The sequence below is a fragment of the Daucus carota genome, chromosome 4 (assembly GCF_001625215.2).
Source record: "Daucus carota subsp. sativus chromosome 4, DH1 v3.0, whole genome shotgun sequence".
Classification (NCBI taxonomy): Eukaryota; Viridiplantae; Streptophyta; class Magnoliopsida; order Apiales; family Apiaceae; genus Daucus; species Daucus carota.
Window position 1 is genome coordinate 34,644,000 of NC_030384.2, and position 26,288 is coordinate 34,670,287.

The window sequence follows — 26,288 nt, forward strand, 5'->3', positions numbered from 1 at the left end:
AATAACAACTAAAAAAAAAAAAAAAACTTGTATTCCAGTATTTTTCTTAATTGTCATTTTTTAAGGGCCCTGTTTACCGTTTTACACACGCATCATAACATTCTGAGCATATTGCACCACTCCACCATCTTCTTCTTTAACCTATATTCATAACTCCAGCATCTTCCCACCAAATAACATCTGAAATTTCTAACGTAGCTCATTTTGCACATAGGCTCTTCTGCTAAGTTCATGTAACATTAACAAAAAAATTATTATTATAATTTAAGTCGAGGCCTGATGTTGCCTCACGTTGGTAAATACTGTTGTAATTTTAGTTTTCTTATTTTTCTGCGTGGTAGCTTTTCTGCAGGCTAATTGTCCCTGATTTTGCCAAGCACGAAGTAAGATCTTTCCGGAAATTAGAGTATTTTAGGTTTCCCTTTCAGTTTCTGCAGGCTCCGATTTAATACTATCAAATTTGCCAACCTTCGTTCACTGTGTATAAGAGTTGCAAACAAAAAAAGCTTCATGCAGTTTGGATTCAGCAGAAAATTTAACAAGTCTATCAAAAGCCAAACCTCTTTCGTCATGCAGACGTCTCACAAAGCTTGTCTTGATTGGTAAAATACAAGACCAATCAGAATTACGTTTTTTGCTAGATTCACTCACGAATTTATCACTAATTGGTAGTAAGTTCACGGACGATCCTATAGTTTGGGAAGTTTGTCAGGTCTTCCCAGCCTTGATTTGCTCAGTAAACATGGGTGTGTAGCACGCTAGCAGCTCTGTGGTAAAGATCAATATCAAATCAATACTATCACATGCTGTGACATATTATAAGCAAAGTATCCATATCGATCCACAAAACCAGCTTCTTAATATAACCTTGATCACAGTAATCACATATGCAAAAGGAAAGCAAAACAGTGGAAGATATATTGGTTTACTAACCATATAAACATATTCTGGCTGGTAACAGTTTCCAAATTCAGGTGAACAGTCAATTTACAGGGTGATGTACGCAAGCCGCAGAAGGCGGAACTTGCAGAGCTATTAATCGGTCATCACCTTTTCAAGGAAGACATTAAAAAACAAAGTGAACACTAAGAAATATGTCGCCCGGAAGAAACTAGCCATATGACTATAAGAACAACTCCAACAACATCTTAGTTCATTCCTCAAATTTAATATAAATTATTGGATCCCAGTAACTTAAGATATCAATAGCTATTCTCATCTCCAACAACATTTCTTATATAATAATTTATCATTAAAATGTATCATTATTACAAAAAGTAAAGAGAGAGAAGGTGTTTGTTTCTAATATATATAGTAAAATAAGAGTGAAGGAGGAGAGAGAGGTTACCTAAAAATAAGATCTCCATTGAAATGTATATTGCTCCTCTACAACCCATAACTACAATTTATCTTCAGATACCAAGACCTAATGTTATTAGCCATTACATTATCTGATATAAGAAATTTAATGCATAATCAGTAACTTGTGTTGTACGTCGTGCATAAAAAATCAACAATTTGATTTAATTAAAGGCCAGATGTTGCTACAGTACTGACGATGGTTTTTCTGCGTGCGAGTTGTCCCTGATACTATTATATCTGTGGTGAACTGATGATCAGTCCATACATTTGCAGATGGTCATTTTTCAGCTACATATCTCTAATGGTCAAAGTAGTCGGCAGGTACAAGCAAGCTCCTAACAGATCCTCCCTCTCGTCCTTAATATAAGGCACTTTGACTTTCTACACATATTTTTAGGAACTTTGACAACATATCTAAAATCAATATTTTTTAAATTTTCTTTCTCTGAATAAAAATATAACATAAATATTATTATTCAGAAAAAGAAAATTTTAAAAATATTAATTTTAAATATGTGTTCAAAACTTCTCAAATTGTGTGTAAAAAGTCAAGGTGCCTTATATAAAAGACCAGAAGGAGTATGATACTACCGGGAAATGCATTATTGTGTATTAGTTCATGTAAAATATATCAGTATAAAGCTCTCTGCTAAAACTATTGTGCCCGACACAATTATTTTCCTCACCAATAACTTTAATCACTAAAGGACTCTCATGACCACATTTCAGATTTGAAATCAGCTGAACGAATAAAAAATGTAAATCTGACAGCTATGATGATAGGCCAAATTAAATCTGAACCCTCGATAGAATTTGATGCTATAGTGCTAGGAATCTGCTTTTTCTTTTTTGACATGTGGTGATGGTTTGTGGTGTGTGTAGATTGAACGCACAAAGCCTCAGAACACTAAACAGAATAACAGATACCTTCTCTCTTTCAGTTTGCAGCCTAGCTTTGAGAGAGAAAGGATGGTTGATGCAACTATATCATTTGCTATCGAAAAGCTGAGTGACTTCCTTACTCAGGAAGTTAACATTAGATTAGGAGTGAGAGATGGTGTGAGGTGGCTTAAAGATGAGTTGGGTTACCTCCAATCTGCTGTACGCCAGGCAGAGCTAAATCAAGAATTGAATCCTCTGATCCGCCAATGGATAAACAACGTCAAAGATGTCGCCAATGATGCTGTAATCATCCTGGAGAGGTTTAGCACCCTCCAGGAAGAAGAAGATGCAGCTCCCAGAAAAAGCATTCTTGGTTGTTTGCGGAGCTCTATTTGCATGTGTAGGAAAGAAGCCAAGCTCTACGATATTGGCAAGGAGATCGAATCACTGAGAGGAAGAGTCGTTGAGATCAAGAACAGGAGAGATGAGTATGGTATTACCAACATCTTAGCCAATCCGATTGTGCAACAGAGAAAGAGAACAGTACTGAGAGCAACCTCCTTTGAAAACCAGGTCGATGTGGTTGGTTTTGAGGATGATTTTAAGACTTTGTTTGCTGAACTTGTTGGAGAGGATCCCTCCCTTAAAGTGATTTCCATTCACGGAATGGGGGGGTTGGGGAAGACCACACTCGCTAGTAAGTTGTACGACTCTGGCAAGTTGAACCATTTTAATTGCCGTGCTTGGGTTTGTGTGTCCCAAGAATATAACATTAAAGATGTTTTAAGGACAATAATAAAGTCTATTATGGACCATGAACCGACAAATAATCTGGATAACATGAATGAGGTCGACTTGCTGCAGCACTTGCGGAAGTTACTGCTAGGGCGTGATCGATATCTGGCTGTGATTGATGATATATGGGATATAGAGGCTTGGGAAAAGATTAAAAAAGCCTTTCCAGATAACAAAAACGGTAGCAGAGTCATTATAACCACCCGGAACAAGATAATTGCTCAGAGAGTAGATGACAGATGCTTTGTCCATGCACTCCGCTTTCTTAGGGAAGATGAGAGCTGGGATTTGTTCTGTAAAAGAGCAAAACCATTAAAGAATCTGGAGCAGTTAGGAAAAGAGATGGTAGGAAAATGTGGAGGTTTACCACTTGCAATCATGGTATTGAGTGGGTTATTGTTGCACAAGAACAGCTACGAGGAATGGGTAAAGGTGAAGAACGATATTTGGAGACAACTGAAGGGTGAATCTGCAGAGATCCAAGACATACTCAACTTGAGTTATTATGACTTGTCTTTCCAGATAAGACAATGTTTTCTCTACCTTGCAAGGTTCCCTGAAGACCATGCTTTTAAAGTCAACAATCTAAAGCTGTTATGGATTGCAGAGGAATTCATATCAGAAGCTGACGAAGAAGATGGAGTAAGCATGGAGGATGTGGCTGAGAATTACCTGATTGAGCTTATTAATCGCAATATGATTTGGATAGAGAAATGGTATTGGGGCGAAAAAGTTCATACATGTCGGATGCATGATCTTGTACGCGATCTTGCTATACAAAAGTCCAAGGAGGAAAAATTGTTGGGAATTTTCGACTCAAGTAAACTTCATACAAGTCCCATTCGTTTATTGCAGGAACAACCACGACATGTCATTTACAATGATTACGGTAAGTACTCGAAATTACTTGGGCCTGGTTTCTCAGATTTAAAGTTACGTTCGTTAGCAATAACTAGTACACTCGCATCTGAAGATATGAAGTTGATCTGCAGATTTAAATATATCAAAGTGTTAGACTTGACCAATGGAATCTCAAACATAATACCAGATGAAATTGGGGATTTGGTTCTCCTAAAGTTCTTTGGCTTAATGAGATCTAATGGAGGAACTTTGGTAATTCCTCCAACAATCAGGAAGCTGAAAAAACTACAGACTCTGTGCAGTTTAGGATATTCTGGATATAAATTGCCTGTTGAGATATGTGAGCTTAAAGGGTTAAGGCATCTAAGATTTCAAAATAATTACGTTACAGAAGTGACACGAAGTATGAAGATTAGCAGCCACCAAACAGAGCTCCAGACTGTGGATGGTATGTTGTTTGAGAATTGGATCCAGATTGATACTCTCAATTTGATCCACCTCCATACACTAACTATATTAACTTCATCCACAGAAGGGATTGCTTATAGTTTGGACTCCCTAGCTAATTTATCAAATCTCCAATCATTCATCCTCAAATTTAACAGTGGTGTTATTCCTACAATCAAACCTCTTTCGTTTTGCAAACGTCTCAAGGCTGTCACGTTGCATGGTACAATAGGTGATCGATCAGAATTAGGCTTTTTGCCACTTTCAGTCACGAATATAACACTAACTGGTAGTAAGCTCATGGAAGATCCAATGCCCACTCTGGAAAGATTGTCGAATCTTATAGGCCTTGACCTGGATGCAGTGTACATGGGGAAGATAATGGTGTGCAGTAATGACGCGTTACCATGCCTAAAATACTTAATAATACGTAATTTCCGCAATCTGGAAGAATGGCTGGTTGAGGATGGAGCCCTGTCTTCTCTTAAAAATTTTGAAACATCTGGTTGTGAGAAGCTGAAGAAATATCCAGTGAAACGTGTTTCGTTTGGAAGTTATATAGCTACTGTTTGGTATCTTTGAAAAGAGTTGTAAGCCTATATGGCTATATCGTATGTATTAAATTTATGAATTGTAAATAAATTTATTCACTCACTGTTTAGCATATAGTTCTGTTATATCACACAGATTATATATGTCTTCCTAGGGAGAATCTCACAAGGTGACTGCATATCCTTAATGTAGTCTAGGGGAAGCAATCTCATGGTATATGGAATCAAAGTTGGGAGAGTTCAGTAAGTTCGGTCCAACTGGTGTTAATTACACAGACTTTTTAACTTCCCTGACTCGAAAGTCGAGCAGGAAGATATCTGTTGTAATCCTATTCAAAAACATCTGGTTTTTGGTCCAGATAACTATAAGCTAAGCATTGCCATTAAGCCACAAAACCAGCTTTTTAATGTTACTATATACACAAGAATCACATTTAGAGCTTAGAACATCATGTATAGAATGAACAAAAAGTGGCGTCCAATGTGCAGAAGGGAAGCAAAAGAGGAAGATAGGTTTACTAATCATATAAACATATATTCAGGCAGTAACAGACTCCAAACTTATGTTAAACAAGCAAGTTTAAACTTGCGTTCACTAAAAGTGTAACATACGCGAGATAAGACGTACACTCGTAGAGCTATTTATCGGTCTGTCTTTTCACAGTGGATCGAAATGACAAAAGGAACATGAGGATGATGTCACCTTCAAGAAACTAGAGTGACAAGAGCTATATTCAGTATCTACTTCTCAAACCCTTCTGTAAGGACCATCTCAAAACATTCTCCATCAAATAAAACTGCCTAAATCCTATCCAACGCAAGTCCTAAATCCTACTTTCTCTAATCAAGAACACTGACATATGCATGATGTTAAGAATTAAGTTAATAAAATTAAAACAGTCACAAAGTCTCAGGCTATTCTTTTGTTTTGTGACATAGTATTTAGCAGTTCAGATAAACGTAACACATTGAGATCAGTTGCCAAAATAACATAATATGGTTTCCCCAATTGACAACGTATCAGTATCATCACATATTTATAAGAAAAGTATCCATATAAAGCAAAAAACCAGCTTCTAAATATTTCCTTCATCACAATAATCACATATGCAGGAGGAAAGCAAAACAATGGAAGATAGATACTTATCATATAACAAATTCAGTTTTTCTCAATTCCAGTGACCAGTGAATTTATAATAATTAAGAGTGCAATGTACGCAAACTAGCAAAAGGCATACACTTGTAGAGCTATTAATCAGTCATCAACTTTTCAAAATGACGAAGTGAACACTAGAATTGATGTCACCTGGAAGAAACTAGCCATGAGATCTATATCTAAAATTCATACTCAAAAAGTCTTCTGTAGGAGAATCTCCGAAGATGATTGCATTTCAAAGGTAGTCCAGCGGAACCAAGCTCATGGTATATGGAAGCACAATTGAAGAGTTCGAAGAGTTCGGTCCCAACTGGTATAGACTGCACAGCCTTTTCAACTTCACTGCCTCGAAGTCAAACAGGAAGATGTCTGTTGTAATTTTCATAAGTAACATCCCGTCTTTAAACACCAAGGGATCTATCCATGGACTTGAAGCAGGGGGTCCAGTAATTTTCTCACGGACATTATAGGCAAACACCCGATTTTCTTCCTCAAACTTGTCCAGACTTATCGAACATTTTAGATCCCATTGAGATGTATATTGCTCCTCCAGAACCCATAACTGCAATCCATGTTCAGATATCAAGACATAATGTAATCGACCATCACATTCTCCAATACACATTTCAGGGATGCTATTAAACTGTGTCAAGGGAAGTGGTACTGTTATCAATAAAGAGAACTCATTTTTAACATCGAACATTAAGATTTTGTCACCACCTGTAAGCCAGTAAAAAATCCCTTTGACAAAAAGGCCTTTGTTTTTACACAGATGACTACTACACTGACAAATTTCCACAGCTTTTCTCCATGTCCCTGTCTGTGATGAGTATATATCAAATGAATACCGTATATCATCCATGTTATCCATATCAGCCTCGACTTCATAGACTCTAATTACTTTAAAGTTTGTTTTAACATCTATGGGATCAACAAAAGGGTCAAAACCCAATGCTAAGCTATCCTGAAAGTCAGATTCAGGATATGGCAGGCTAACCCACTCCTTGTTTACTGGGTTGCAGACATAAATGATTGGGTTTTGAGAAGGGAAACAACTTCGACAACAAATTAGACCATGAACTGAGGAGTGAACAACAACAGGTTCAGGGAGGAAGTTGAGCACCGTGGAGTGCAATTTAGTTACATCTGCTTTGGCGGGAATATAGTGAACAGATTGGATATCCTCACCGCACCATTGAAATTTCCCCTGGAAAAAGAATCCAGATAATGCTTCTGTACTTTTCAACTGCAACCGGATGAAGGACCGGTCTAACATAAGATGATGCCATTCTTTTGATACAAGTTTCAAGCCAAACAATGTCTTTGTGGGCAATCGAGACAGCACATTGGACGTGATATCATTATCGATATCCTACAGTAAAGAGTAAATAATGTTCAATTAAATACTGACTGGCCAGGAGAAAAAACAACCCCCAGAACAGTAAATTTGAAAGACAATGAACACTAAGTCTATTTTAGTTGTTAGGTGCCTAGACCTCTGCATGAAGCACCTTAAAAAACGCTTCGACAATCAGTTCCTTAATGAACATAAAAAAAGTGAACCAACATGGGCCAAATTCAAGAAAACAGAAACAATGTCAGACCTACAACACAATATATTTTCATCCAATTTAAAAATTAGCAAGGCACCTACTCACCTTTACTGTATTATCCTTGCCTTGATCTTCAGTCTCTTCAATAGTAATAAGTTCTGAATTAACCTTCATGTTTTCTGCAAAATCATCACATTAAAAGATAGTCATCGTCTCAAAGAAGCATTAATAGTAAAGAAAAGCTCTATAACAAGCTACATGCTACTAAACTAGTGTGTATTTTCCCGATTCATATGTTACTCATATAAATGGCCAATTATGTTTTATTTTCTCCCATATATTCAATATAATTTGAACCATCAACCATCCCCGACTTCCCATGTGCAGGAAGGAGGTGATACTGACAGGGAAGAGTCCCCTTGGTTAGCATGTACCTTTACCAACTAAATACAAATGTGTAGAAATATATTAGCAAACAGAGCCAAAGAAGAATCACAAAAGATCATTAACAAGCAGAGGTACACATAATTCATATACAAATACAAGATACCATTTCATACAAGTATGGTTTCACAGAAAATTGAGCTGAAGATGATGTGTTTTCTTGACATATGTGCAAGTTTAAATAGCCTCCCTCCGATTTCACCCCCTTATCATTGAACATGCAACACAGACATAGAAAATATTGATAGAGTTTTATCTTTTTTATGCACAAAAAACCCAAAAGCCAAGAAAATAACAGATAATCCCTCCCTCTCCCTCTCCCTCTCCCTCTCTCTCTCTCTCTCTCCCCTCTCTCTCTCACTCTCTCCCCCTCCCTCCCTCCCTCTGTGTGTGTCCAAAAAACCCATAAATAAACGTTTAATTAAATTTTACTCCTGACAAGTGACAAACTACAATAAACAGGGAATGTAAAAGATCATATACATGCACAAACCAGGAAGATGAACAAAAGGTAGACTCAACAAAATTCAAGAACCGCATACCAGTCTCACCCCTCTGTAACACACACACACACAATGTGTGTGTGTCCAGAAAACCCATAAATTAATGATTAACTAAATTTCAACCAAGAAACCACAAAAACCAGGGAACGCAAAAGATGATATACATGCACAAACTAAGAAAACGAACAACACAAACAAAACTGAAATCCAAGGCAAACCCAACACAATTCAAGAACCCTATACCACTTTCAAGCTTCACCCCTGTAAAACACACACACATCTCATTATCTCAACCTTAATGTAAAGAAATGATGAAACATTACAAGAAAATGAAGAAGTTTACATACAGTTGATGTATCTAGAATTTGCATACCCAAACACAGCCTTGTAAAGGGGAGCAAGAAGATGAAGAAACCCAAGACGACAATTGAGTGTCACAGGTTGATGTGGTTTATGCTAAAAAAGCAGCCAATAGTGTGCCGTTACGCAGCTTTTCATATTTTTGTCTCTGGTACACCTTTCGTTTACTCATTTACTGTGCGCATCTATTTCTGTTTTTGTGTTTTTTTTCTAATTTTGTAAGAAAGTGTTTTAATTTAGAGTAGAATGCATACTCTGTACCATAAGTTTGAGCAAAATGTAGAGTGTGTATTTCTAATTTCAATAATGCAATATGTGTACTCCAATTCTATGATTATGTGCAAGAAGTGTACAAGAGCTAGCTCCAAAGTTAACGCCGTTAACATACCTCGTAAACCACCAACAAATTTTTGTTTATTGAATTGTTGATTTGGTAAGTGTCCATGCTGATGCCCTGCTTATGTTCTGAATATTTTAATCATCGAATTGATATAACTTTTTAATTCATCATATCTTTAAAAGTGATTGTTTTTTGCTCTAATTAAAATAAATTTAATATAAATAAATCTAAAATCATTAAATATAATATCACTAAAAAATTTAAACCATACATTTACATAAATAAGATCAATCACGGAGTAATTACACTTGTAATATTGTATTATTACTAACATACCAGAACGCTTGTCATGCACGAATGATTCATAATATTTATTATTTAGTTATCGATATTAGAAATATTTAATTATGTTAAAATAATAAATGTTTATAATTAATATTAGATATAGATTTTAAAATAATCAAAAAAACGTTTTTTTTTACGTAAGAACCCGCAGCTGGGTAAATCACAAACCACATGAACCAAGATAAACCACACTTAAACGACAGACTCTGGCGCATGAGGCATAATGGATACAAGTCTCTTCTTTTAACCTTTTCTTTTAACCAGCTGAACCAATCCTTGCGGGCACACATTAACACAAGTAATATATTTTTATTAGATGTGTTAACTGAGTTTTTATTTAATAAATGTTGAATTGTTTAAGAATACAATTCTTATGAAAGAATAAGAAAGTGTAAAGTAAACATTTCGAAACGATATTTTTAAAATTTATTATATTCAATAATCATATTATGAAAATAAGTAAAAAATTATCTATTTCATTACAATTTTTGTCATTACTTGAAACGTATTTTAAGATATATTGAAAATATTATCTCGGATTTATTTTATCTTTTTGTATAAAAGTTTTAATACTAAAATGTATTTCGTATTTTTTAATAATTTATAAATTTATACATTAAAGCAGCATGAAATGTGTGTCGAACCCTTCCCTCGAATCCTTCACTTTCTTTTAAACTTGACAAATTAATTAAAATATGAATTCTTTTAATTTTAATATAAATTTATATAGGTATGATAGTTTTAGTCTTCATTTTTTTTATGCTAGTTAGTACGATGAATACTCAAAATAATTTATGACAATAAGTTTTGACAATTTTCTATGTTAAAAGATATACTTTATTTATATTCAATTAATTGATGCTGAATTTTTCCGACATATATTTCTCAATATTTTGACTAATAGTTTAATTTATTATCTTCAAATCTCTATTTTAAAATATATGAATTTAATGTTTTAAATTAATATCACAAAATATTCTTAAAGTAAATGCGTGAAGCCGTGAATGAATGAATGTATTATTCAGTGATTAGTGCACTGTAGTTAACAGCAAACTTGACGGCAACCGAACGGAAGTACACATGTTGTAGGATAGCCTAAAACTGAGGTACACATTTTGCATTATTGAAATATGAGGTACACGCTTTGCAGTTTGTCCAAATTTAAGGTACACGATATGCAGTTTATTCTTTAATTTATGTTTGTAATAAGAATGGAAGTCTGATCAAATATATAACAAAAGTTATGAGTATGATTTTAAACATCTGCGGGGATAGCTCAGTTGGGAGAGCGTCAGACTGAAGATCTGAAGGTCACGTGTTCGATCCACGTTCACCGCATTGTTTTACAATTTTACCACAGTTTAGTTTTGTAATTGGCTTCCTACTTGCTCAGATGCTTGTATATTTTTAATTTTGTTGTATATGTACTTGATTAATTCTAGTTCGGAGTGACACTATGACCCATCTTTTCAATATATTCTTTTTGTGGAACTTGAAATTATCAACTACTATGTATCTGAACACTTCAATTTTGCTATTTTAAGTAGAACTCGCAGTGTTTGCAGGTGTTGACATGCTGGTTTATATTCTCAAAACAATTAGTTCCTATGTTTGGTTACAAAGAGAGTAACAAAATCGTATGACACGGCACAGAGCTGCGGATCTAATGGCACCACGACATAACAGAGCCTTCGTGCTAATGCATAGAGACCTCTGAGAAAAAATCACGCCACGGAGAAGGCCAAGTTGTAGGCATTGTGGTGACCACTTAGTTGAGTTTTTTTTTCTCTTATTGTTGAGATACCTGCATCAGTTATTGTATCCCATACCGGCAAATCAAACATTGTGCAAGGATGTCGATGCCCTGGGTGAAGTGTAAGCAGCAAATCAGGTAAAATAAACAATTAACAGCGAGCAAAATCTACTGTATGGCCTTGTTTACTCACTTTCAGTTTTACTTTGGAACCTCCTATAGCCAGCAAATTAAAGGGCAGGATCTTCTGAGAAGGCTATGGAAAACACAGATCCTTGATAGCATGTGCCCATGGGCACACACTAGACAAACCCATGATTATATGTACAACGGCAATAATTAAGCCTCTGCAACTAAGATAAACATTCATATATAGGATAAGCACTCTCCATTTGGCTCCCAGCCCCCTGTTGTTTCTGTCAGCCGCGGAGTTTTATTGAAGGAAACTAGCACTTCGAATTTCCCTCTCAATAGTCTAATTGCAGTGAGCTTCTCCCTTCTACAATATCTTGTTACACATGAGTTTGCCACATCAGACACTCAGCCAGTAAGCAACAATCAAATAACTAAAAATGTAAGAAGTGCAAGTAGCCAAAAATTGTTGTGTAGTTAGAGTATGGCAGTCTAGAAGGTTCTGATCAAGTGTATATATTCAGTACAATAGATCTGAAAAATAGTAGTATAAGTTTTCTTAATATCTGTGCTAACATCTTAAACGACTAACATATCGAAACTGAGTGAGTATCAAACAGTATGTAAATATCTTCTCCTGTTGAGTAAAAAAACTTTTTCTTCTCTTCCATTTCTGCAAATCAATAGTTCATCTTGTAAATCTGTCATATCTCTCTGTACTTTACGATTTAAAGGTGGTTCGGCTTCAGCCCAGACCGAATACTTAAATTTTACTAATTTGATTTGATGAAATTGGACAGCAAATATTTGAATTGAAAGAGAAATTTTATCATATATTAAATTATAAATAAAAGTGGAAGACTGGTCCACCTCTTTGTTTAATTCCCGCGCGGAAAAAATTAAACAAAAGAAGTTAAAAAAAAAAAAAAAAGTCATTTTCCCAAAGAATAAGAGATGTCATGGAGCTAAATATCTTCTGGATTACATTCTCATCTTGAAACATCATCCTTCACACCCTAATTTCCAACCAATTTCCGCTTTCTTCATCGCAAATACTTTTACTCTCATTGCGAATCTCGTGTGGGCGGCAGCAGAACAAAAATAAATTAAAATCTCACAAAACAAGCCGAGTAAAAAATCTCATGCCTAATATGAGAATCGAGAAAGCGTAATAATACTTAAGCTCAACCAGTTGGTATGAAAGGAGTTGAAATTTAGAAGTTTAGTCGTTTTCGCAACTATTCAAGCCTTGAACAGCTTCACCACTTGAATTATTTCAAAGCTTCTTTGTCTATGGTGGTTAGTGGTTAAGAAAGGTAGGAGAATCCTTTCGTTTCAATTATATTTTTAGATCTTTTTTGTTTGCATGTCCCATTTCTTTTGTCGCCACTTTCTCATCACTCCCAGCCGTTGGATCATTAAGCTTCATATTTTTTCAGTTTTAAAGATCATCGTCACTATTTTTCTTAAGCATATATGCAGATTTATAATTTTCAGAAACGCAGCCGGAGTAAGATCAATATTACAATCAACCAAAACTCGTAACATATAAGGGTAAAATACAGTACAATATCTGATAATCTATATGATCAGTCAACATTCACACCAAATCAAACACTATTAGTATAAGAAATGAGAACAACATATAAGAAAGCAAAAATATTCTTACTCCGCGTTCAAATTTCTGCACCAGCAATACCAAACAGGACGGGGCTAACTGACCGACAATTAGCTAGCTTGCCGGTAGTAGAACTTTACTCAACGATTAATCATTTCCAGGAATCGTTGATCGGATTCTTGTCGCTGTAGTCGCATATCCATGTTGAACTTACTAATAAACGCTTCGACTCGGCTGTTCAGCTCAGCATGACCTATTGACACATCCCTTCTCAGCCCACCTCTTTGCCTCTCCAACAATGAGTCATTGAACGTCTCCAATTTCCTCATGTCTTTGCGCCTTGTCGGTGCCGTGACAACTGGAGGTGCATTCCATGATTCTATCTTCTTCAGCTCCTTTTTTGGAGGTGATTTTCTGGCCTCAATAATAGCCTCCCATGTTGCCTCCATTGTTTCAAAATCTTCGTCATGGCCTTTGGTCACGGATTCATCAGTGACTAAATTTTTTTCCATTGTTTCAAACTCCTCGTCATGGCCTTTGGTCACGGATTCCTCAGTAACTAAAATGTGTTCCGTTGTTTCAAACTCCTTGTCATGGCCTTTGGTTACCGGCTGCTCTGAAATTAAGATGTGTTTGATGTGTTCCGGTGATGCTGGGATTTGTTGTGCCTTCACATTTTTCATTCTCTTCGGAGAAACAATCTTCGGAGTGTCTAAATTGGGAAGGGGTGAATTTGGTTCAGAAACCGGAGGAGAAAAAAGGAAATCAACATCGACCTCGTTGTTGATTTCCTCTAGCGATGGAGATTCTGGTGATGGTGGTGTTCGTATAGGATGCTGCAAGGCGCCACCAAAATCTCCATCGCTATGTTGTTGTAAACGAGGATCAGCATATTCACCACCATAATCATTATGCTGGTCCTCGTTTACTCTAGGACGGTGGAAAGTGGAAGAAACAGCTATGAAAACAATGATGAAATTAATGATGATGTAAATGTAAGGTGGAGACAGCCAGAACTTGAGGGAGAGGCAGAGTTGTGGTAGTGTAGAAACTTTAGAAAAAGAGTATGGTATGACAGCTGTTTTGAGCACCAGCACTATTGAGATTATTCCAACTAACAAAAGTAGCAGTTGGATAGCCCAAACTGTGGTTTCCAATCTGCTCTTCCCTCTGTTCCCAAACAAATCTTTCGCCATCAATAAAATTGCCGTTAACATTTCCTTAAAAACCGAAAAATAATCCGATTGATCAAGGCTAGCTAACTAGATAATTGAGAATAATCAAGAAAACAAGCAAGAGAGATATGAGAGCTCTGAAGTTTTGGTCCGAGAACTTTGATAAAAGTGTTCAAATGGACTAACAAAATAGCAGAAGCAGAAGAGAATCAAGAGATGAAAAATAACAAGAAAAATATAGATGAGGCAAGAACAAAGAAGGGCTACTTAGATGGATAATATGACATCCAAATCTCCCTTGGTAGAAAAGAAAAAAGAAAAAAACAGAGTGGAAAGTGGGAGAGATATGAAAGCAAGGGCCAAACTAAAAAGGGCCAGTTCATCTGCTCATAGTATGTGCATGAGAGAGAGAGAGAGAGAGATTATAGAGAGAGAGAGAGAGAGGGAGAGAGAGAGGGAGGGAGGGAGGGAGATTCTGTACGGGCAAACAAGTGTATAGGATAGAGCAGAGATTACATGTTACTGGTACATACTACCTGTACTTGTGTAGACTACAGAGGAATGACAGAGGGAGGGAGATGATGCTCATACTATATAATGCAAAAGCACCTACTTGTTGGTTTTCTTAGTGTAAAGAGAAAATGAATGCTCTTTTAACAAACAATTACAGGTTTGTGCTTTATAATCAACTCTTCGGCCGTTGATTTGCATTATTTGTACCCAATCCGTTAGATCTATTATTATTGTTCTTTCATTTCTTATGTTCAAAAAATCTATGCGTGACAGATAATTTTATTAAATCAGTGGAGCCTAGTTCGGTTTGTTATTTGAATATTTTGATCTCAGGGCTCGACCTTTATTCTTCTGAAAAAGAGTTGAGTTGCTACCATTCATAATTTCGTGTTAACATGAACAATTCGAACTTTTTACGTATAGTTATATAGGGAGGGTTCTGGTACAAACTTACAAACTTACAAACTTTTTTTGTTCAACACATATATAACTTGAGTTCAACATTTTTTTAACATATTTTGTTGAACATCTATTAAAATAGTGGTGGAGAAGTACATAAACCAATTTTTAAATGTAAGAACTAAGGTAAACGTGTTATATAACTAATATTTATGTTTCTAGACCCTACCCAAACCCCAGAGGTATAGTTTAAACAACTTTTTAGATATATTCAACACAATGATAATTAGTGTTCAACACCCGATGTTGAACCCCAGTTATAAATATGTTGAAAACGCGATTTATTTATGCGTTATTTTTAAAAATTGTGATGTTTTTTGAAGAATTTTCAACATGGATACTTTATATAACTAAGGATTAACACGATGGAAGAATAAAAAAAAGTTTGTAAGTTTGTAACTTAAAAAAGTTTTTATTTGATCCTATCCCTAGTTATATATTAAAGTCGATACCGAAATAACACGTCCAATTTCACTCACTCGAATACTCAATAGTCTAAAATTACCTAGCTCGATTATTAAATTATAAAATAATATAAGATTGTAATGGTAGTACTTGTTTCTTTAGTAAATAGATATATTCAAACAAACATCTCATTCATCATTATATTCGAATTCTCGATTTCGGGTAAAAAAAGCGACGTTGATACAATCGTTGGTGTTGTTTTGCTATAATTGTAGTAGTATTTGGACTAAAAGAAAAGGAGCACACCAGGCCAACAGTAACTGTGCTGTTCAGTTTTTCCCCAATCTCTCTCACAACTTCCGCTGTCATACAGACTGTAATTTACAACGGGTCACCATTTAGCAAAAAAAATGAACAAATAATTTTACAACGGGTCACTTGTTTGAAACAAGGAAGCAACTACAGTCAAGCACTCAAGTCGTCTCCAGATGAACTCTGTTACACTGGTCTGGTGGTCCCAGGGGCGGACCCATAGCTTTGGCTATGGGTTCCCGGGCACCCACTCAACTTCCCGCCGAAATGTAATTATAAGGTAAATTTCGGTTAAAAATTAATTTAAAATTAGCGGGAACCCACTAAAATATTTTACCAAATTCATAATTTACTTTAATAATTCAGAAATCTTATTAATTATTAGGCGATTGTTGTTCGAAATTATTTAACATCTCGTATTTATTAAGATATTTGTATAAATATATTCCTTTTAGTTTCCGTTGTTCTTTAAATTAACATTTAATATTAATATCAAAAATTTAAATATTAATATTTAATTAAATATTTATTATTTATATTAATAAAATAAAACAAGGAACCCACTGAGAAAAAATTCTGGGTCCGCCACTGGGTGGTCCTCATAACGGCATTCGTGTCGAATTACAATTTACCGATTCAAATGTGATGATCGAAATATCTCACCTTAAATGTGGAATCAATGCAAGCCCGTCATGCGAGAGAAAAATGCTTGTTAACAAATGTGATTGAAATCCTCAATTTCACAATAATTATTGTATTTGGGGTTTCATTGCACTAAGCGATTGGCCGGATTTAAAACCCAACTTCTGAACCTATAATTTTTAAATAATTTATTCATATTTTTTCCAAAAAATTTAAAAGTCAACATTTCGACTAACGTGCGAGGATATTGGAAGTTGAAAATACCAACTTTTTTCAATGATTTATATTATTTTCGAAATTTGATTTTACAAAACTGTAAAGAATCACTTTAAAAGATAATTTTTTATATATTATTTTTGTATTAACAAATTTTATAGTCGATAAATTGTAAATATCAAAAAAAATTATCGATCACATAATTAAAAATAATTTTTATTTATAGATAACTTTTTTTAAAATAATAAACTCTCCTTTTAAATTGAGCCAAACATATGTGATACGAACCCACGCGAGGCCACAACACATCTGGTTGTTTGAATACAAAGGAGGTGTGTGTGTTGGAGACAGCTGATATTCAAGTTGCAACAACAACAATGTGCAATTGAGTTCTACTACCAAGCATGATGTATATATCTTTAGTCATATCAATCTCGTCTGCATGATCAACACTAAATTGTTGGATTTTGGATCTGTAACATAGATTTGCACCTAAATCTACTGTACTTTGTTTTTGGACTGTTTCACTGAGACCCCAACTTGTTCTACATGACAAATTGTTTCTCAACTTTTTGTGATACTTTTTAGTGTTTCTATGTAGTAATATCACTTGGAAAATGTCACTTGTAAATTTCGATATTTCAAATTACGACCATGTCATATGTTACTTAATAGCTATCACTTCTTCACTTTGTCAATAAATCTGGTTATGAATCTGTCTTTTTTAAGGGGCCGAAATGCATTGAATTTGAATAGAAATAATTATGTAGAATAAATATGAAAATCTTGGAAGATATGAATGCAAAGGAGGATATGTTTTTTTAACTATGTGATATCAATTGGTTTTCATCAACAGTTTCTGCCACTAGCCACTTGCTGTGTCCGACTGAGACATTTTGTGTGCTGCGAGTTTTTTCAAATTTACTCAGCTTCGTTCAGTGCGAAAGCGGAAATATATCCGATTTAATAAATATAATATTTTTTGTGCACGCCTCGGAAAAAAAATACTAGATTATAAATAAATTATGTAATATATTAAAATTGGCATAGAAGAAAAATATGTTTAAAACATCATTTATATTTTATTTTTTACTCTTCCTCTCAAACTCTCTCTCTTTCTCAAACCCTAGCCTCCATTAAAGATTTTTGAGGGGGTTTCGATCGGTTTTCACCGGTGGAAAGCCCAATTTTTTTTCCCAGTTCTTGTTTGAAATCTTATTTTCCTTTTAATAAGTTCCAATTTATTTGGGTTTTGTTAGCCTCTTCTTATTGTGAGAGTTGGTTTTTGTTTTAATGTGTTTTAATGTTCTCCATGACCGAGATTATAAATTGACATGATTTTCATGGGTTTGATTCAGGTAAGGTTATTATGCAATCGCATCTATGGTCGATTGTTCAGAATAGTCAAGTGAAAGCCAATCGGGTGAAAACCAATCAGGTGAAAACGAGTACATATATTCAAATCCACCTTCAAATCGCTTAATTGCCTCTCCAAGAAGGAAAGATTCAATGGCAATATAATTGAGCGTCTGTCCAATTTCGATTATATTTATTGATGCCGTATGGCTTTTGATTAATGAATTGATTTCTTTTTTATCCAAAAAAAGAGAAAAATATGTTTAAAACAATTGAGGTACGTACTTAACATTTCAATTACAGAACATCGACATTTCAAATAATCAATAGTAGCACACGGCCGGGCTGGGGCGGGGTGGTGGGGATGGTCATGGTGGAGCTGGTGATGGTGGGCTCCACACGGTCGCGTTTCTCTGTAGATGTCTCCTTATTTTTTATGGTATATATCATATATAACAGAACCACGTACGAGATTAATATTGCGGAAAAAATCAGAATTAAAAATAATCATCATTAACTTTTAAGTGCGAGATATTAATAAATTTTCTCACTGCACTTAAAAATTATCAGAAATTTTGTCTGGACTAATTATACTATTTTCTTAACAGATTCTGAATTTTTGATAACTCCTCCGTTCATAGATCATTTGTCATTATTTCAGATGGCTTTAACTGGACCGACAATTTGCAAAACAACGTTGCACGGGATGTGTTTGTCATGTATGAAATTTCAAAGCAGGGAGAATGAAGAATTTACTTTGGGTCTTCCGAGTGGGTAAAAAGTAGGAATAGGATTGATAATAATAGTACACAAATCATGGCTAGGTAGCATGCTTCAAATCTAGGATTATCGCTTTGCTATCAAGTTTAAAATTTATAATGCCCGTCGGCCGAGCACACTATACAGTAACACCACTACTAAATTATTTGTTTGGGCTCATATTTCCACAACTACTAGACTTGACTTTCTTAATTCAATACTCCCTCCGTCCCACAATACATGTCCTTTTGACTTTTTGCACGTAATTTGATGTGCAAATAAAACATACTTCTATACATTATTTTTCAAAATTTTTTTTTCTGAATAAAAGTATAACATCCATATTTTCATTCAGAAAAAGAAAATTTGAAAAATAATATATAGACATATGTTTTATTTGCACCTCAAATTACGTGAAAAAAGTCAAAGGGACATGTATTGTGGGACGGAGGGAGTATATACGTGTTTCTTCTTAGCAAGTGAGAAGGGATTGAAAGCAAAATCTCGGTGAAAACATGTACCTACGGGAGAAACTTCTGTGATTGACAAATATAAATAACAATTGCTCAAGGTGTATAATACTATCATGCCTTTTTTTAACAATTTTACTCTCTCTGGGGAGCTTTTATTTATTGTACTACGTTACTTGTCCCTTTACTTTTCCAGATTTTTTATGGTGGATTTAATGCGATAGTACTAATAGGATAGAAACAAGTACATATTCAAATCGTTTAGTTGCCTCTTGAAGAAGGAAGGATTCAAAACCGATATTCTTCCGCGTCTGTTCAATTATGATTATATTTATAGATGTCATATGACTTTTAATTAATGAATTGATTACTTTTTATATAAAAAAATAAATTCAGTCCGGTTTATCCATTTTCGAATTCACCCAATTTCGTAACAAACAGACTCGTCATCCTGTTGTGACATCATTTCTAAAATCTCGTATTGAAACTGTTCGAAATACAGTATTAATCTCAATTTATGTGACACCTGTTAACCATACACCATATCTTTTTGTTGACAGTGTTAATAAAGTAATTTTCGAGTGACTGACTCGATTAAGTTACTTCATGCACGGTGCTATATTTCCCAGCTAATCAATCAGATAATGCTTTGATAATGTAATTAAGCCAACAAACTGATTTACTATTTTAAATAAAATATTGTACCGAACCTTTTTCACGGCACTCCAAGTCTACAACCACTTCCTTTTAAGTATTGAAAGCAAATAAATAAATTAGTTTCGTAATTTATACGGTAAAATTCACTTTTCTCCCGGATATGGTGAATCTCTAGGGACTAAACTTTTTGTGCTTTCTAGATCGCCTGCATCCGCAGCTTATATATGCTCAAAAGCCACTTTAAATATTTAATTTATCTCTTTTTGTTTTTCTTTCTTTTAATTTTAGCCTTTATATTATAATATTATATTACTCGAGCCGAATCGTCACTTTCAGCTTCAGGCTTCATCCACCCTTGTTCTACATCAAAATATCATAAAATTTATTTTCTGATATAGTAATGCAAAATAATTTACAAAACTTGACCGGTGAGTAATAAGATATTATATATTGTATTAAAAATATACTTACACTAATTTGTAAAATATTAACAATCAGTCATAGTCATGGGCCTTGTATGTGATATTTAATTGAACACTTTGCTAGATGGGCATCCTCCAGAAAATAAAGAAATTGGTAGGAGCAATGAGCCCCGAGCCAGATGAATAAAATAGTTCATTATAAAAGTGAAAAGAGTGGGTGCATGTACTTTTGGTCATTTTCGCTTAGATATAAAAGTTGAAGAATCCCCATCCATTCAAGGAACAAAAGCATACACATCACACCGGATTTCATTAATATAATACCCAGATATATGAAAATTATTGAGAAAATAATTTTTTTAATATTTGTTGTAAACTATACTATTTTATGATTTTAAATATAAAAGGTGAATGCAGGTGGCATCATTTAATTCAAAGAGAGAATTAACGCTAAAATATTATATTCTGGTAAAAAAATAAAATGTTAGGGATATCCATAATTATTTAATATATTTTTTTGCAAATAATAAGGAAAATATTAAATATTATCTTGTTGAATAGTCAAGCCTGCATCTCTGCATATCGATATCTTTTGAGTTTAAGGAATTTTAGATTAGGATAGATTTATGTGATATAGCAGAAATCAAGAAGAGTTGTTGTCATTCAACAATTTCATGTGCATGGAGGCTTCCTCTTGAATACAATATTCATATGGTAGAATTTAATACATAAAAATGTACATATTTATTTGTTTTCTCTGTTGAACAAGTCCAAGCCAGTTAAACAAAAAATAACTTGGACTTCATAATGCTCTTCATCGAGTCCCAAATTTCTGAATCTTATTTGTATTTTTCTATAATTTCATGTCTCTTTGACGAATATGTACTGATGTATATGTTTCTAGGATTTGTGATCTATGTACCAGAGGGTTCAGAGTACTTAAGTGCTCAATAATTATGTAGGGATTATAAATTAAAATTAGGGTGTGGGGTTAATTAAGGGCATGGGAAGATGATTGTTGAGCTGTCATACTCATATAACAAGATAATTATAATGACATGATGCAAAGCAACAACATATGCCCCCACTCCTGGAGGCAAATGGGTCAAACCATCTCACTTAGACAAAAGCCTTTGGCAGATTATCACTGAATCCATGCAACCATATGGCAGATTATGAGGCCGTTTGGGCTAGCTTAAAAAAAGTGATTTCTTACTTAAATCAGAGAAGTGGGGTAGAAGCAAGAAGTAAATAAGTTAATAAAATGTTTGGAAAAGAAGCAGAAGTTTTGAGAGAAAAACTAGCATTCTCAGCTTCTTAAAAGTGCTTCTGCTTATTTACACAAACGGGTCAAGAAAAGAAGAAGCCGGAAGCAGCTTCTGCTTCCGGAAAACAAGCACCCCCTGTACTTGGGAAGCTTCATTACTTAAGTTAAATGCATCAATGCACCTGTGTTTTACAGGAGTGTTATAGTACATAGTAGCATTCATGTCATTTCTTGGATGTCCTGAGTTCATTAGGCCTTGCCGGTGCACCAGTCCCTCATCGTCGAATCTGGAAAAGATCCGATGGACTCAGTGTAACATCCCACATTGGTTAGATAAAAGAGTATTTGGGTCTTTATAAGCACAAGCAAATAACTAATATATACCAATTTGCTAGCATTTTGGGCCGACTTGTGGTGGGTCGTTGGTTCCGGTATATATTAAGTTATGGGCTTGGGATATTATACTCAGCCTACTCTTATTTTTACGTAAACAGATTTTTACCAGGTTAAAACCACTCTCTGGTGTTCTCAGTTTATAACATCAACATGCTTGACCCAAGCACCCAACATTATGTTGGACATGAGTGCTACTTTGCCTATTGCTAATGGAACAACTAGGTTTGTTTACGGAACATATATGTGAAGTGGTCCAGACTATACAGACTTTAATTTGTTGTGACCCTTTGCAAACCAACTCAATTGAATATATCAGCACATGAACAGAAAGAAAATGATGGATTGAAGAAGCTGAAATATAACGAAAGAAGATTGATATTGACTGTAGCACATTCTTTCATACATCTTGCAAATCATAAATTGTAGAAAAATCTGAATATGAAGTGGATAAGATACTTTTCTCTTTGAGTGTGATTTTAAGGTGAAAGAGTTGGAAGGTCTCGTGCTCATCATGGCGGAGTAGAGTGAAACGTGCTTCCGGTGATTCAGTTCCTGTACCACAATTTAGTGGGGAAAAAAAATATTTAGTCAAAAGCATAGGCTAACATCAGATGCAAAATAATGGTGACACTGATAATATAGTAGATGCTGATAAATGATAATAGAGACTGATGATATGCTGGCTGGAGATGGGGTAATAGTTTACGGAGTTTCATATATACATTTCCACAAGATGAAATGAGTGCATTCACTCGGTAACAACTTCATCTAAAAGCTTCAGCATCACAATTAATAAATGTTCGTTGAATTTTTTTAATTTTTTTAATAAAAAGAAGCGGAGAGGGACTGGACATGAGAAACAAACTTTATCCATACCATGGTGACATGAATTTGCTGTTTTTATGAATGGACATACCATTTTGATGAAAATCAATGCCTGCTTCCATTTGTTAAACGTTGCTTCAGGAAACCTACTGAGGCATTGTTTTTATCTCTTTGTATCTCCATTAATGCAGTTCCTGCACGTAGAAATCATGATCACAATTTTATACCAGTTTTGAAGCAGTGCTGATAACGTTAACAAGTAATCAGAAATGAATTCGTTCGACGGATTCTTAATTGGTAATTATATATCATTCAAACAAAAAAGAACTCTATGATACTATAAATATATAAAGCAGGCAATAACATCACAGATCGTTCTTACAGTCAAAAGTTGCCCAACGGGATGGAGGTACGACAGTACGATCATGTTTTCCCTCTGTGACATAGAGCAAACTGAAAAGATCTGTACCAGCATTACTCTTTCTTATGGATGGATCCCTTTTAGGCTTCGCAGGTGGAGTTATAGAAAAATCCTCTTCCATTAAATCCATCGAAAGTGAGGCCTGTTCAAAATATATAAATAAGATACTCAGAACAAGTGATACACATCTTCTCTAACCTGAGGTGAAAAGGATAACTGTTGTGAAATAGGCAAATACAGGCAAAACACCAAAGTTCAACCACAGCTCGTTATGCAAGCGTGAGATGCAAACTGTAAAGAAGATGACATACACCCGAGCATGGAGGGGTAGTGACGTTGTACCTTTTAAATTCCTTTTAATCTTTCTCAAAAATCAAGTTTTCACACAAACATGTCAAACTGATGTAATCGAAGAGAAGAAGAACTATTTTTCAAAATTTAAGTGAAGGGATTCAATTACTTCTTGCCCGTAAATAAGTGAAATCCCCCTCCATATATTTCTAGTTCCCACAACAGTTTTGTTGGCTTAGCCACGAAATAGAAACACAGAACCACTAGCAACATGATGCAATTGGCTGTAGTCTTGGGCAAAATTATGATAATGCAGCTGTGATTGATATATATAATATAACAGCATACCCCATGTGCAGGCCTTGTTGTAGTTATAACTTGTGACATGTACTCAGTTATAGCCTCTTCCTCCAGAGAATATTTTCTTGCTTTCTTTGGAATGTCAGTCTCGATCATGCCTTCTATTAAATCTGTGTCATCTTGAAAATCTAATGGGTTGGGTGGATTTGCAGTTTTAGAAACCCACTGTTTTTTTTCATACCTTCAAAAGAAGAAATAAGAAATTAACTACTAAATCTTAAATCAAAACGTTATCATAACAAAGTTTAGCTGAAAAATTACTTGGTACGAATAAAAGTTTCAATGTCACCCCTGTCATGGTCTTCTGGCAATTCAGCTTCCCAGTAGCTGTTTGCCTTTACGTTGTCCATAGCTGCAAAACGGAAACAGTAAGAAAACATCTTCAAATACTGTATATAGAGACAGAGAAACACACAGTGCATGCTCTTTGCTCGTAGCCTGAAAAATATACAAACTAATTTGCTATTTGAAATTTGGGACACTTGGATAGAAAACAACCAAGATCTTGTGTACTTATCCCAAGCAACACTGATATGTTCCATTGAATGAAGCTAAACCAAAGACTTTCTTCTGGGAAGAAATATGCAACTAATGTGACAGCATCCTCTTGTAGCATCAGCAATGATGAAGATATGTGTTTGAGAGCCTAAATGTGTTCATGTGTGTGTGAGGAGAGAGAGAACAAGAACAATGAAGATTTTCTTACACTGCATGAAGGCGATCTGCTCCGGTAGCCAAGTATCGAGTGTTGCAGATCTTACCTATATATTATGATAATGAGGTATGCCATAGTTAAAAACAAAACTCACCAAGAACATTTGTACCTAGGTTATCCACTCATACTATATATGAACTTTACTGCAAAACAAGAAAAGCAAGTTTGCAAAATGAAACCTTCGATATGTGTACTCCAAGACTTCGATGTATTCCTGAGCACTGCATGCATATAAATATTCCGAGATTCACGCTTGCCCATCTTGGAGCCCTAAACAGAAGTACAGTACAGAAACAACAGATAATAATGAGGGAAACTGTGCTCTAGAAGAATTTCTTTGTAGAATAATTTTAGCCATTTTTCACAGTAATCCAGAGGGCACAAAGTATAAGTGCAAAAGTACATGTATATCAGCCTAGGACGTCTTACTTGTTTCGACAATCTGCACACTCCTTATTCTCAGGCAGCTTAAGAAGACCATCCAATATCTGAAAAAACAAAATTGCAGAATTGGAAAGAGAAGCAAATGTAATTTAGAGTAAGGAAGGCCTTAGGATGATAATTTTACCAAATAATGGTAAATGTCACAGTTCACCCATTGAACCATTTCAACACCTGTGTAAACTGTAGGGAACCTAATCCTAATGTGGTAACTGCTACCCAATTTTCTCGAAAGCTTTACAAAATCAGTCTCTCCACTTCTGGGAGGTCTGCGTACATCTAACCCTCCCCAACTCTTAATAACGAGTGAGATATAATTCTATTTTCAGTTCCTGGATTCAATAATTTGACTTCTTTAACATCTAGTTTTTTTCTAAAGTTGATCAAGAAAATTTTCTGGAATTACATCATAGGGTGGTGGGAAAAAACATATTTATCAAGAACATAACGGTAAGACAAAAGAAATAAGTGCAATGCTTGACATTAACAGCAGGTTTATAGTAAATTCAGTATTTATACAAGATATTGTAGATCAATGCCTAAATCACACATATTCATGTGAATTGCATGTGAGCTCAATTTCAAGAGACATACAAATTTGCAATTTTTAGCATCAATAAAAAAAATGTATAATTAAAAAGACCAAATAAATAAAAGCTTGTACCTTGGTGTGCTTGAGATTAAGGTCCTTAGACACAGAAGCTTTGTCCCTCATTTCTGCCAAATGAAATCTTGTTGGCTTCCAAGAAAAACACCCAAAATCAGATAACCCAAAAGAGAAGGAGATGGGAAAGTGAAATTCTTTGTAAATTTATTTCTTGCTTCCCATATCTCCTTCTCTCTTTATATCTTTTTTTCTTTATATTCTTCTTTTCCCTGTTGATTCAAGAATGGTGAATTGGGTTGAAGAATGAAGAAGAAAAGTGCTCATCAAAACACTCTAATTTTACTAGTGGATATTATGCGCACACATCCACCCCACAAAAAAATAAACCCATCATTAAAAATTATAATCACCCAACCAAAAAATTTATCTTTTTTATAATCATATAAATAAACTTATTTTGTGTTATCTTATTAAAGA

At 34.8% G+C, this 26,288-nt stretch overlaps 4 protein-coding genes, 1 long non-coding RNA gene and 1 other non-coding gene across 9 annotated transcripts; 2 read left to right on the forward strand and 4 right to left on the reverse strand.

The window, feature by feature from the left end:
- Nucleotides 1-522: 522 nt before the first annotated feature.
- LOC135152071 (uncharacterized) lies at nucleotides 523-1,338 on the reverse strand. Its single transcript, XR_010291187.1, has 2 exons — nucleotides 934-1,338; nucleotides 523-767 (listed from the first exon to the last, which is right to left on the reverse strand). It is a non-coding gene; the product is annotated as an uncharacterized LOC135152071 (long non-coding RNA).
- An 850-nt stretch (nucleotides 1,339-2,188) lies between these two features.
- Nucleotides 2,189-5,087, forward strand: LOC108215674 (putative disease resistance RPP13-like protein 3). Of its 3 annotated transcripts, none has more exons than XM_064091642.1 (2): nucleotides 2,214-3,928; nucleotides 5,035-5,087. In XM_064091642.1, exons 1-2 carry the CDS (start codon nucleotides 2,332-2,334, stop codon nucleotides 5,070-5,072), a joined length of 1,635 nt encoding a protein of 544 aa, XP_063947712.1. In that variant the 5' UTR covers nucleotides 2,214-2,331; the 3' UTR covers nucleotides 5,073-5,087. The 3 variants fall into 3 exon arrangements, with proteins under 3 accessions (XP_017243701.1, XP_063947712.1, XP_017243702.1); XM_017388213.2 differs by lacking the exon at nucleotides 5,035-5,087 and adding an exon at nucleotides 4,032-5,013 and having other exon boundaries at nucleotides 2,215-3,928; XM_017388212.2 differs by lacking the exon at nucleotides 5,035-5,087 and having other exon boundaries at nucleotides 2,189-5,013.
- A 928-nt stretch (nucleotides 5,088-6,015) lies between these two features.
- Nucleotides 6,016-9,084, reverse strand: LOC108216874 (putative F-box protein At4g10190). 2 transcript variants are annotated; one of them, XM_017389731.2, is made up of 3 exons: nucleotides 8,928-9,084; nucleotides 7,713-7,786; nucleotides 6,016-7,426 (listed from the first exon to the last, which is right to left on the reverse strand). In XM_017389731.2, exons 2-3 carry the CDS (start codon nucleotides 7,779-7,781, stop codon nucleotides 6,290-6,292), a joined length of 1,206 nt encoding a protein of 401 aa, XP_017245220.1. In that variant the 5' UTR covers nucleotides 7,782-7,786; nucleotides 8,928-9,084; the 3' UTR covers nucleotides 6,016-6,289. The 2 variants fall into 2 exon arrangements, with proteins under 2 accessions (XP_017245220.1, XP_017245219.1); XM_017389730.2 differs by having other exon boundaries at nucleotides 8,902-9,084.
- Nucleotides 9,085-10,864: 1,780 nt separating this feature from the next.
- TRNAF-GAA (transfer RNA phenylalanine (anticodon GAA)) lies at nucleotides 10,865-10,937 on the forward strand. The gene has a single exon. It is a non-coding gene; the product is annotated as a tRNA-Phe (tRNA).
- A 2,305-nt stretch (nucleotides 10,938-13,242) lies between these two features.
- LOC108217302 (uncharacterized) lies at nucleotides 13,243-14,298 on the reverse strand. Its single transcript, XM_017390138.1, has one exon. It carries the CDS (start codon nucleotides 14,296-14,298, stop codon nucleotides 13,243-13,245), a length of 1,056 nt encoding a protein of 351 aa, XP_017245627.1.
- An 8,176-nt stretch (nucleotides 14,299-22,474) lies between these two features.
- On the reverse strand, nucleotides 22,475-26,096 carry LOC108215667 (probable ADP-ribosylation factor GTPase-activating protein AGD15). Its single transcript, XM_017388206.2, has 9 exons — nucleotides 25,869-26,096; nucleotides 25,193-25,251; nucleotides 24,943-25,033; nucleotides 24,755-24,809; nucleotides 24,310-24,400; nucleotides 24,037-24,229; nucleotides 23,359-23,539; nucleotides 23,068-23,170; nucleotides 22,475-22,703 (listed from the first exon to the last, which is right to left on the reverse strand). Coding segments are annotated over exons 1-8 (723 nt in total). The 5' UTR covers nucleotides 25,920-26,096; the 3' UTR covers nucleotides 22,475-22,703; nucleotides 23,068-23,168.
- Between the last annotated feature and the right edge of the window lie 192 nt (nucleotides 26,097-26,288).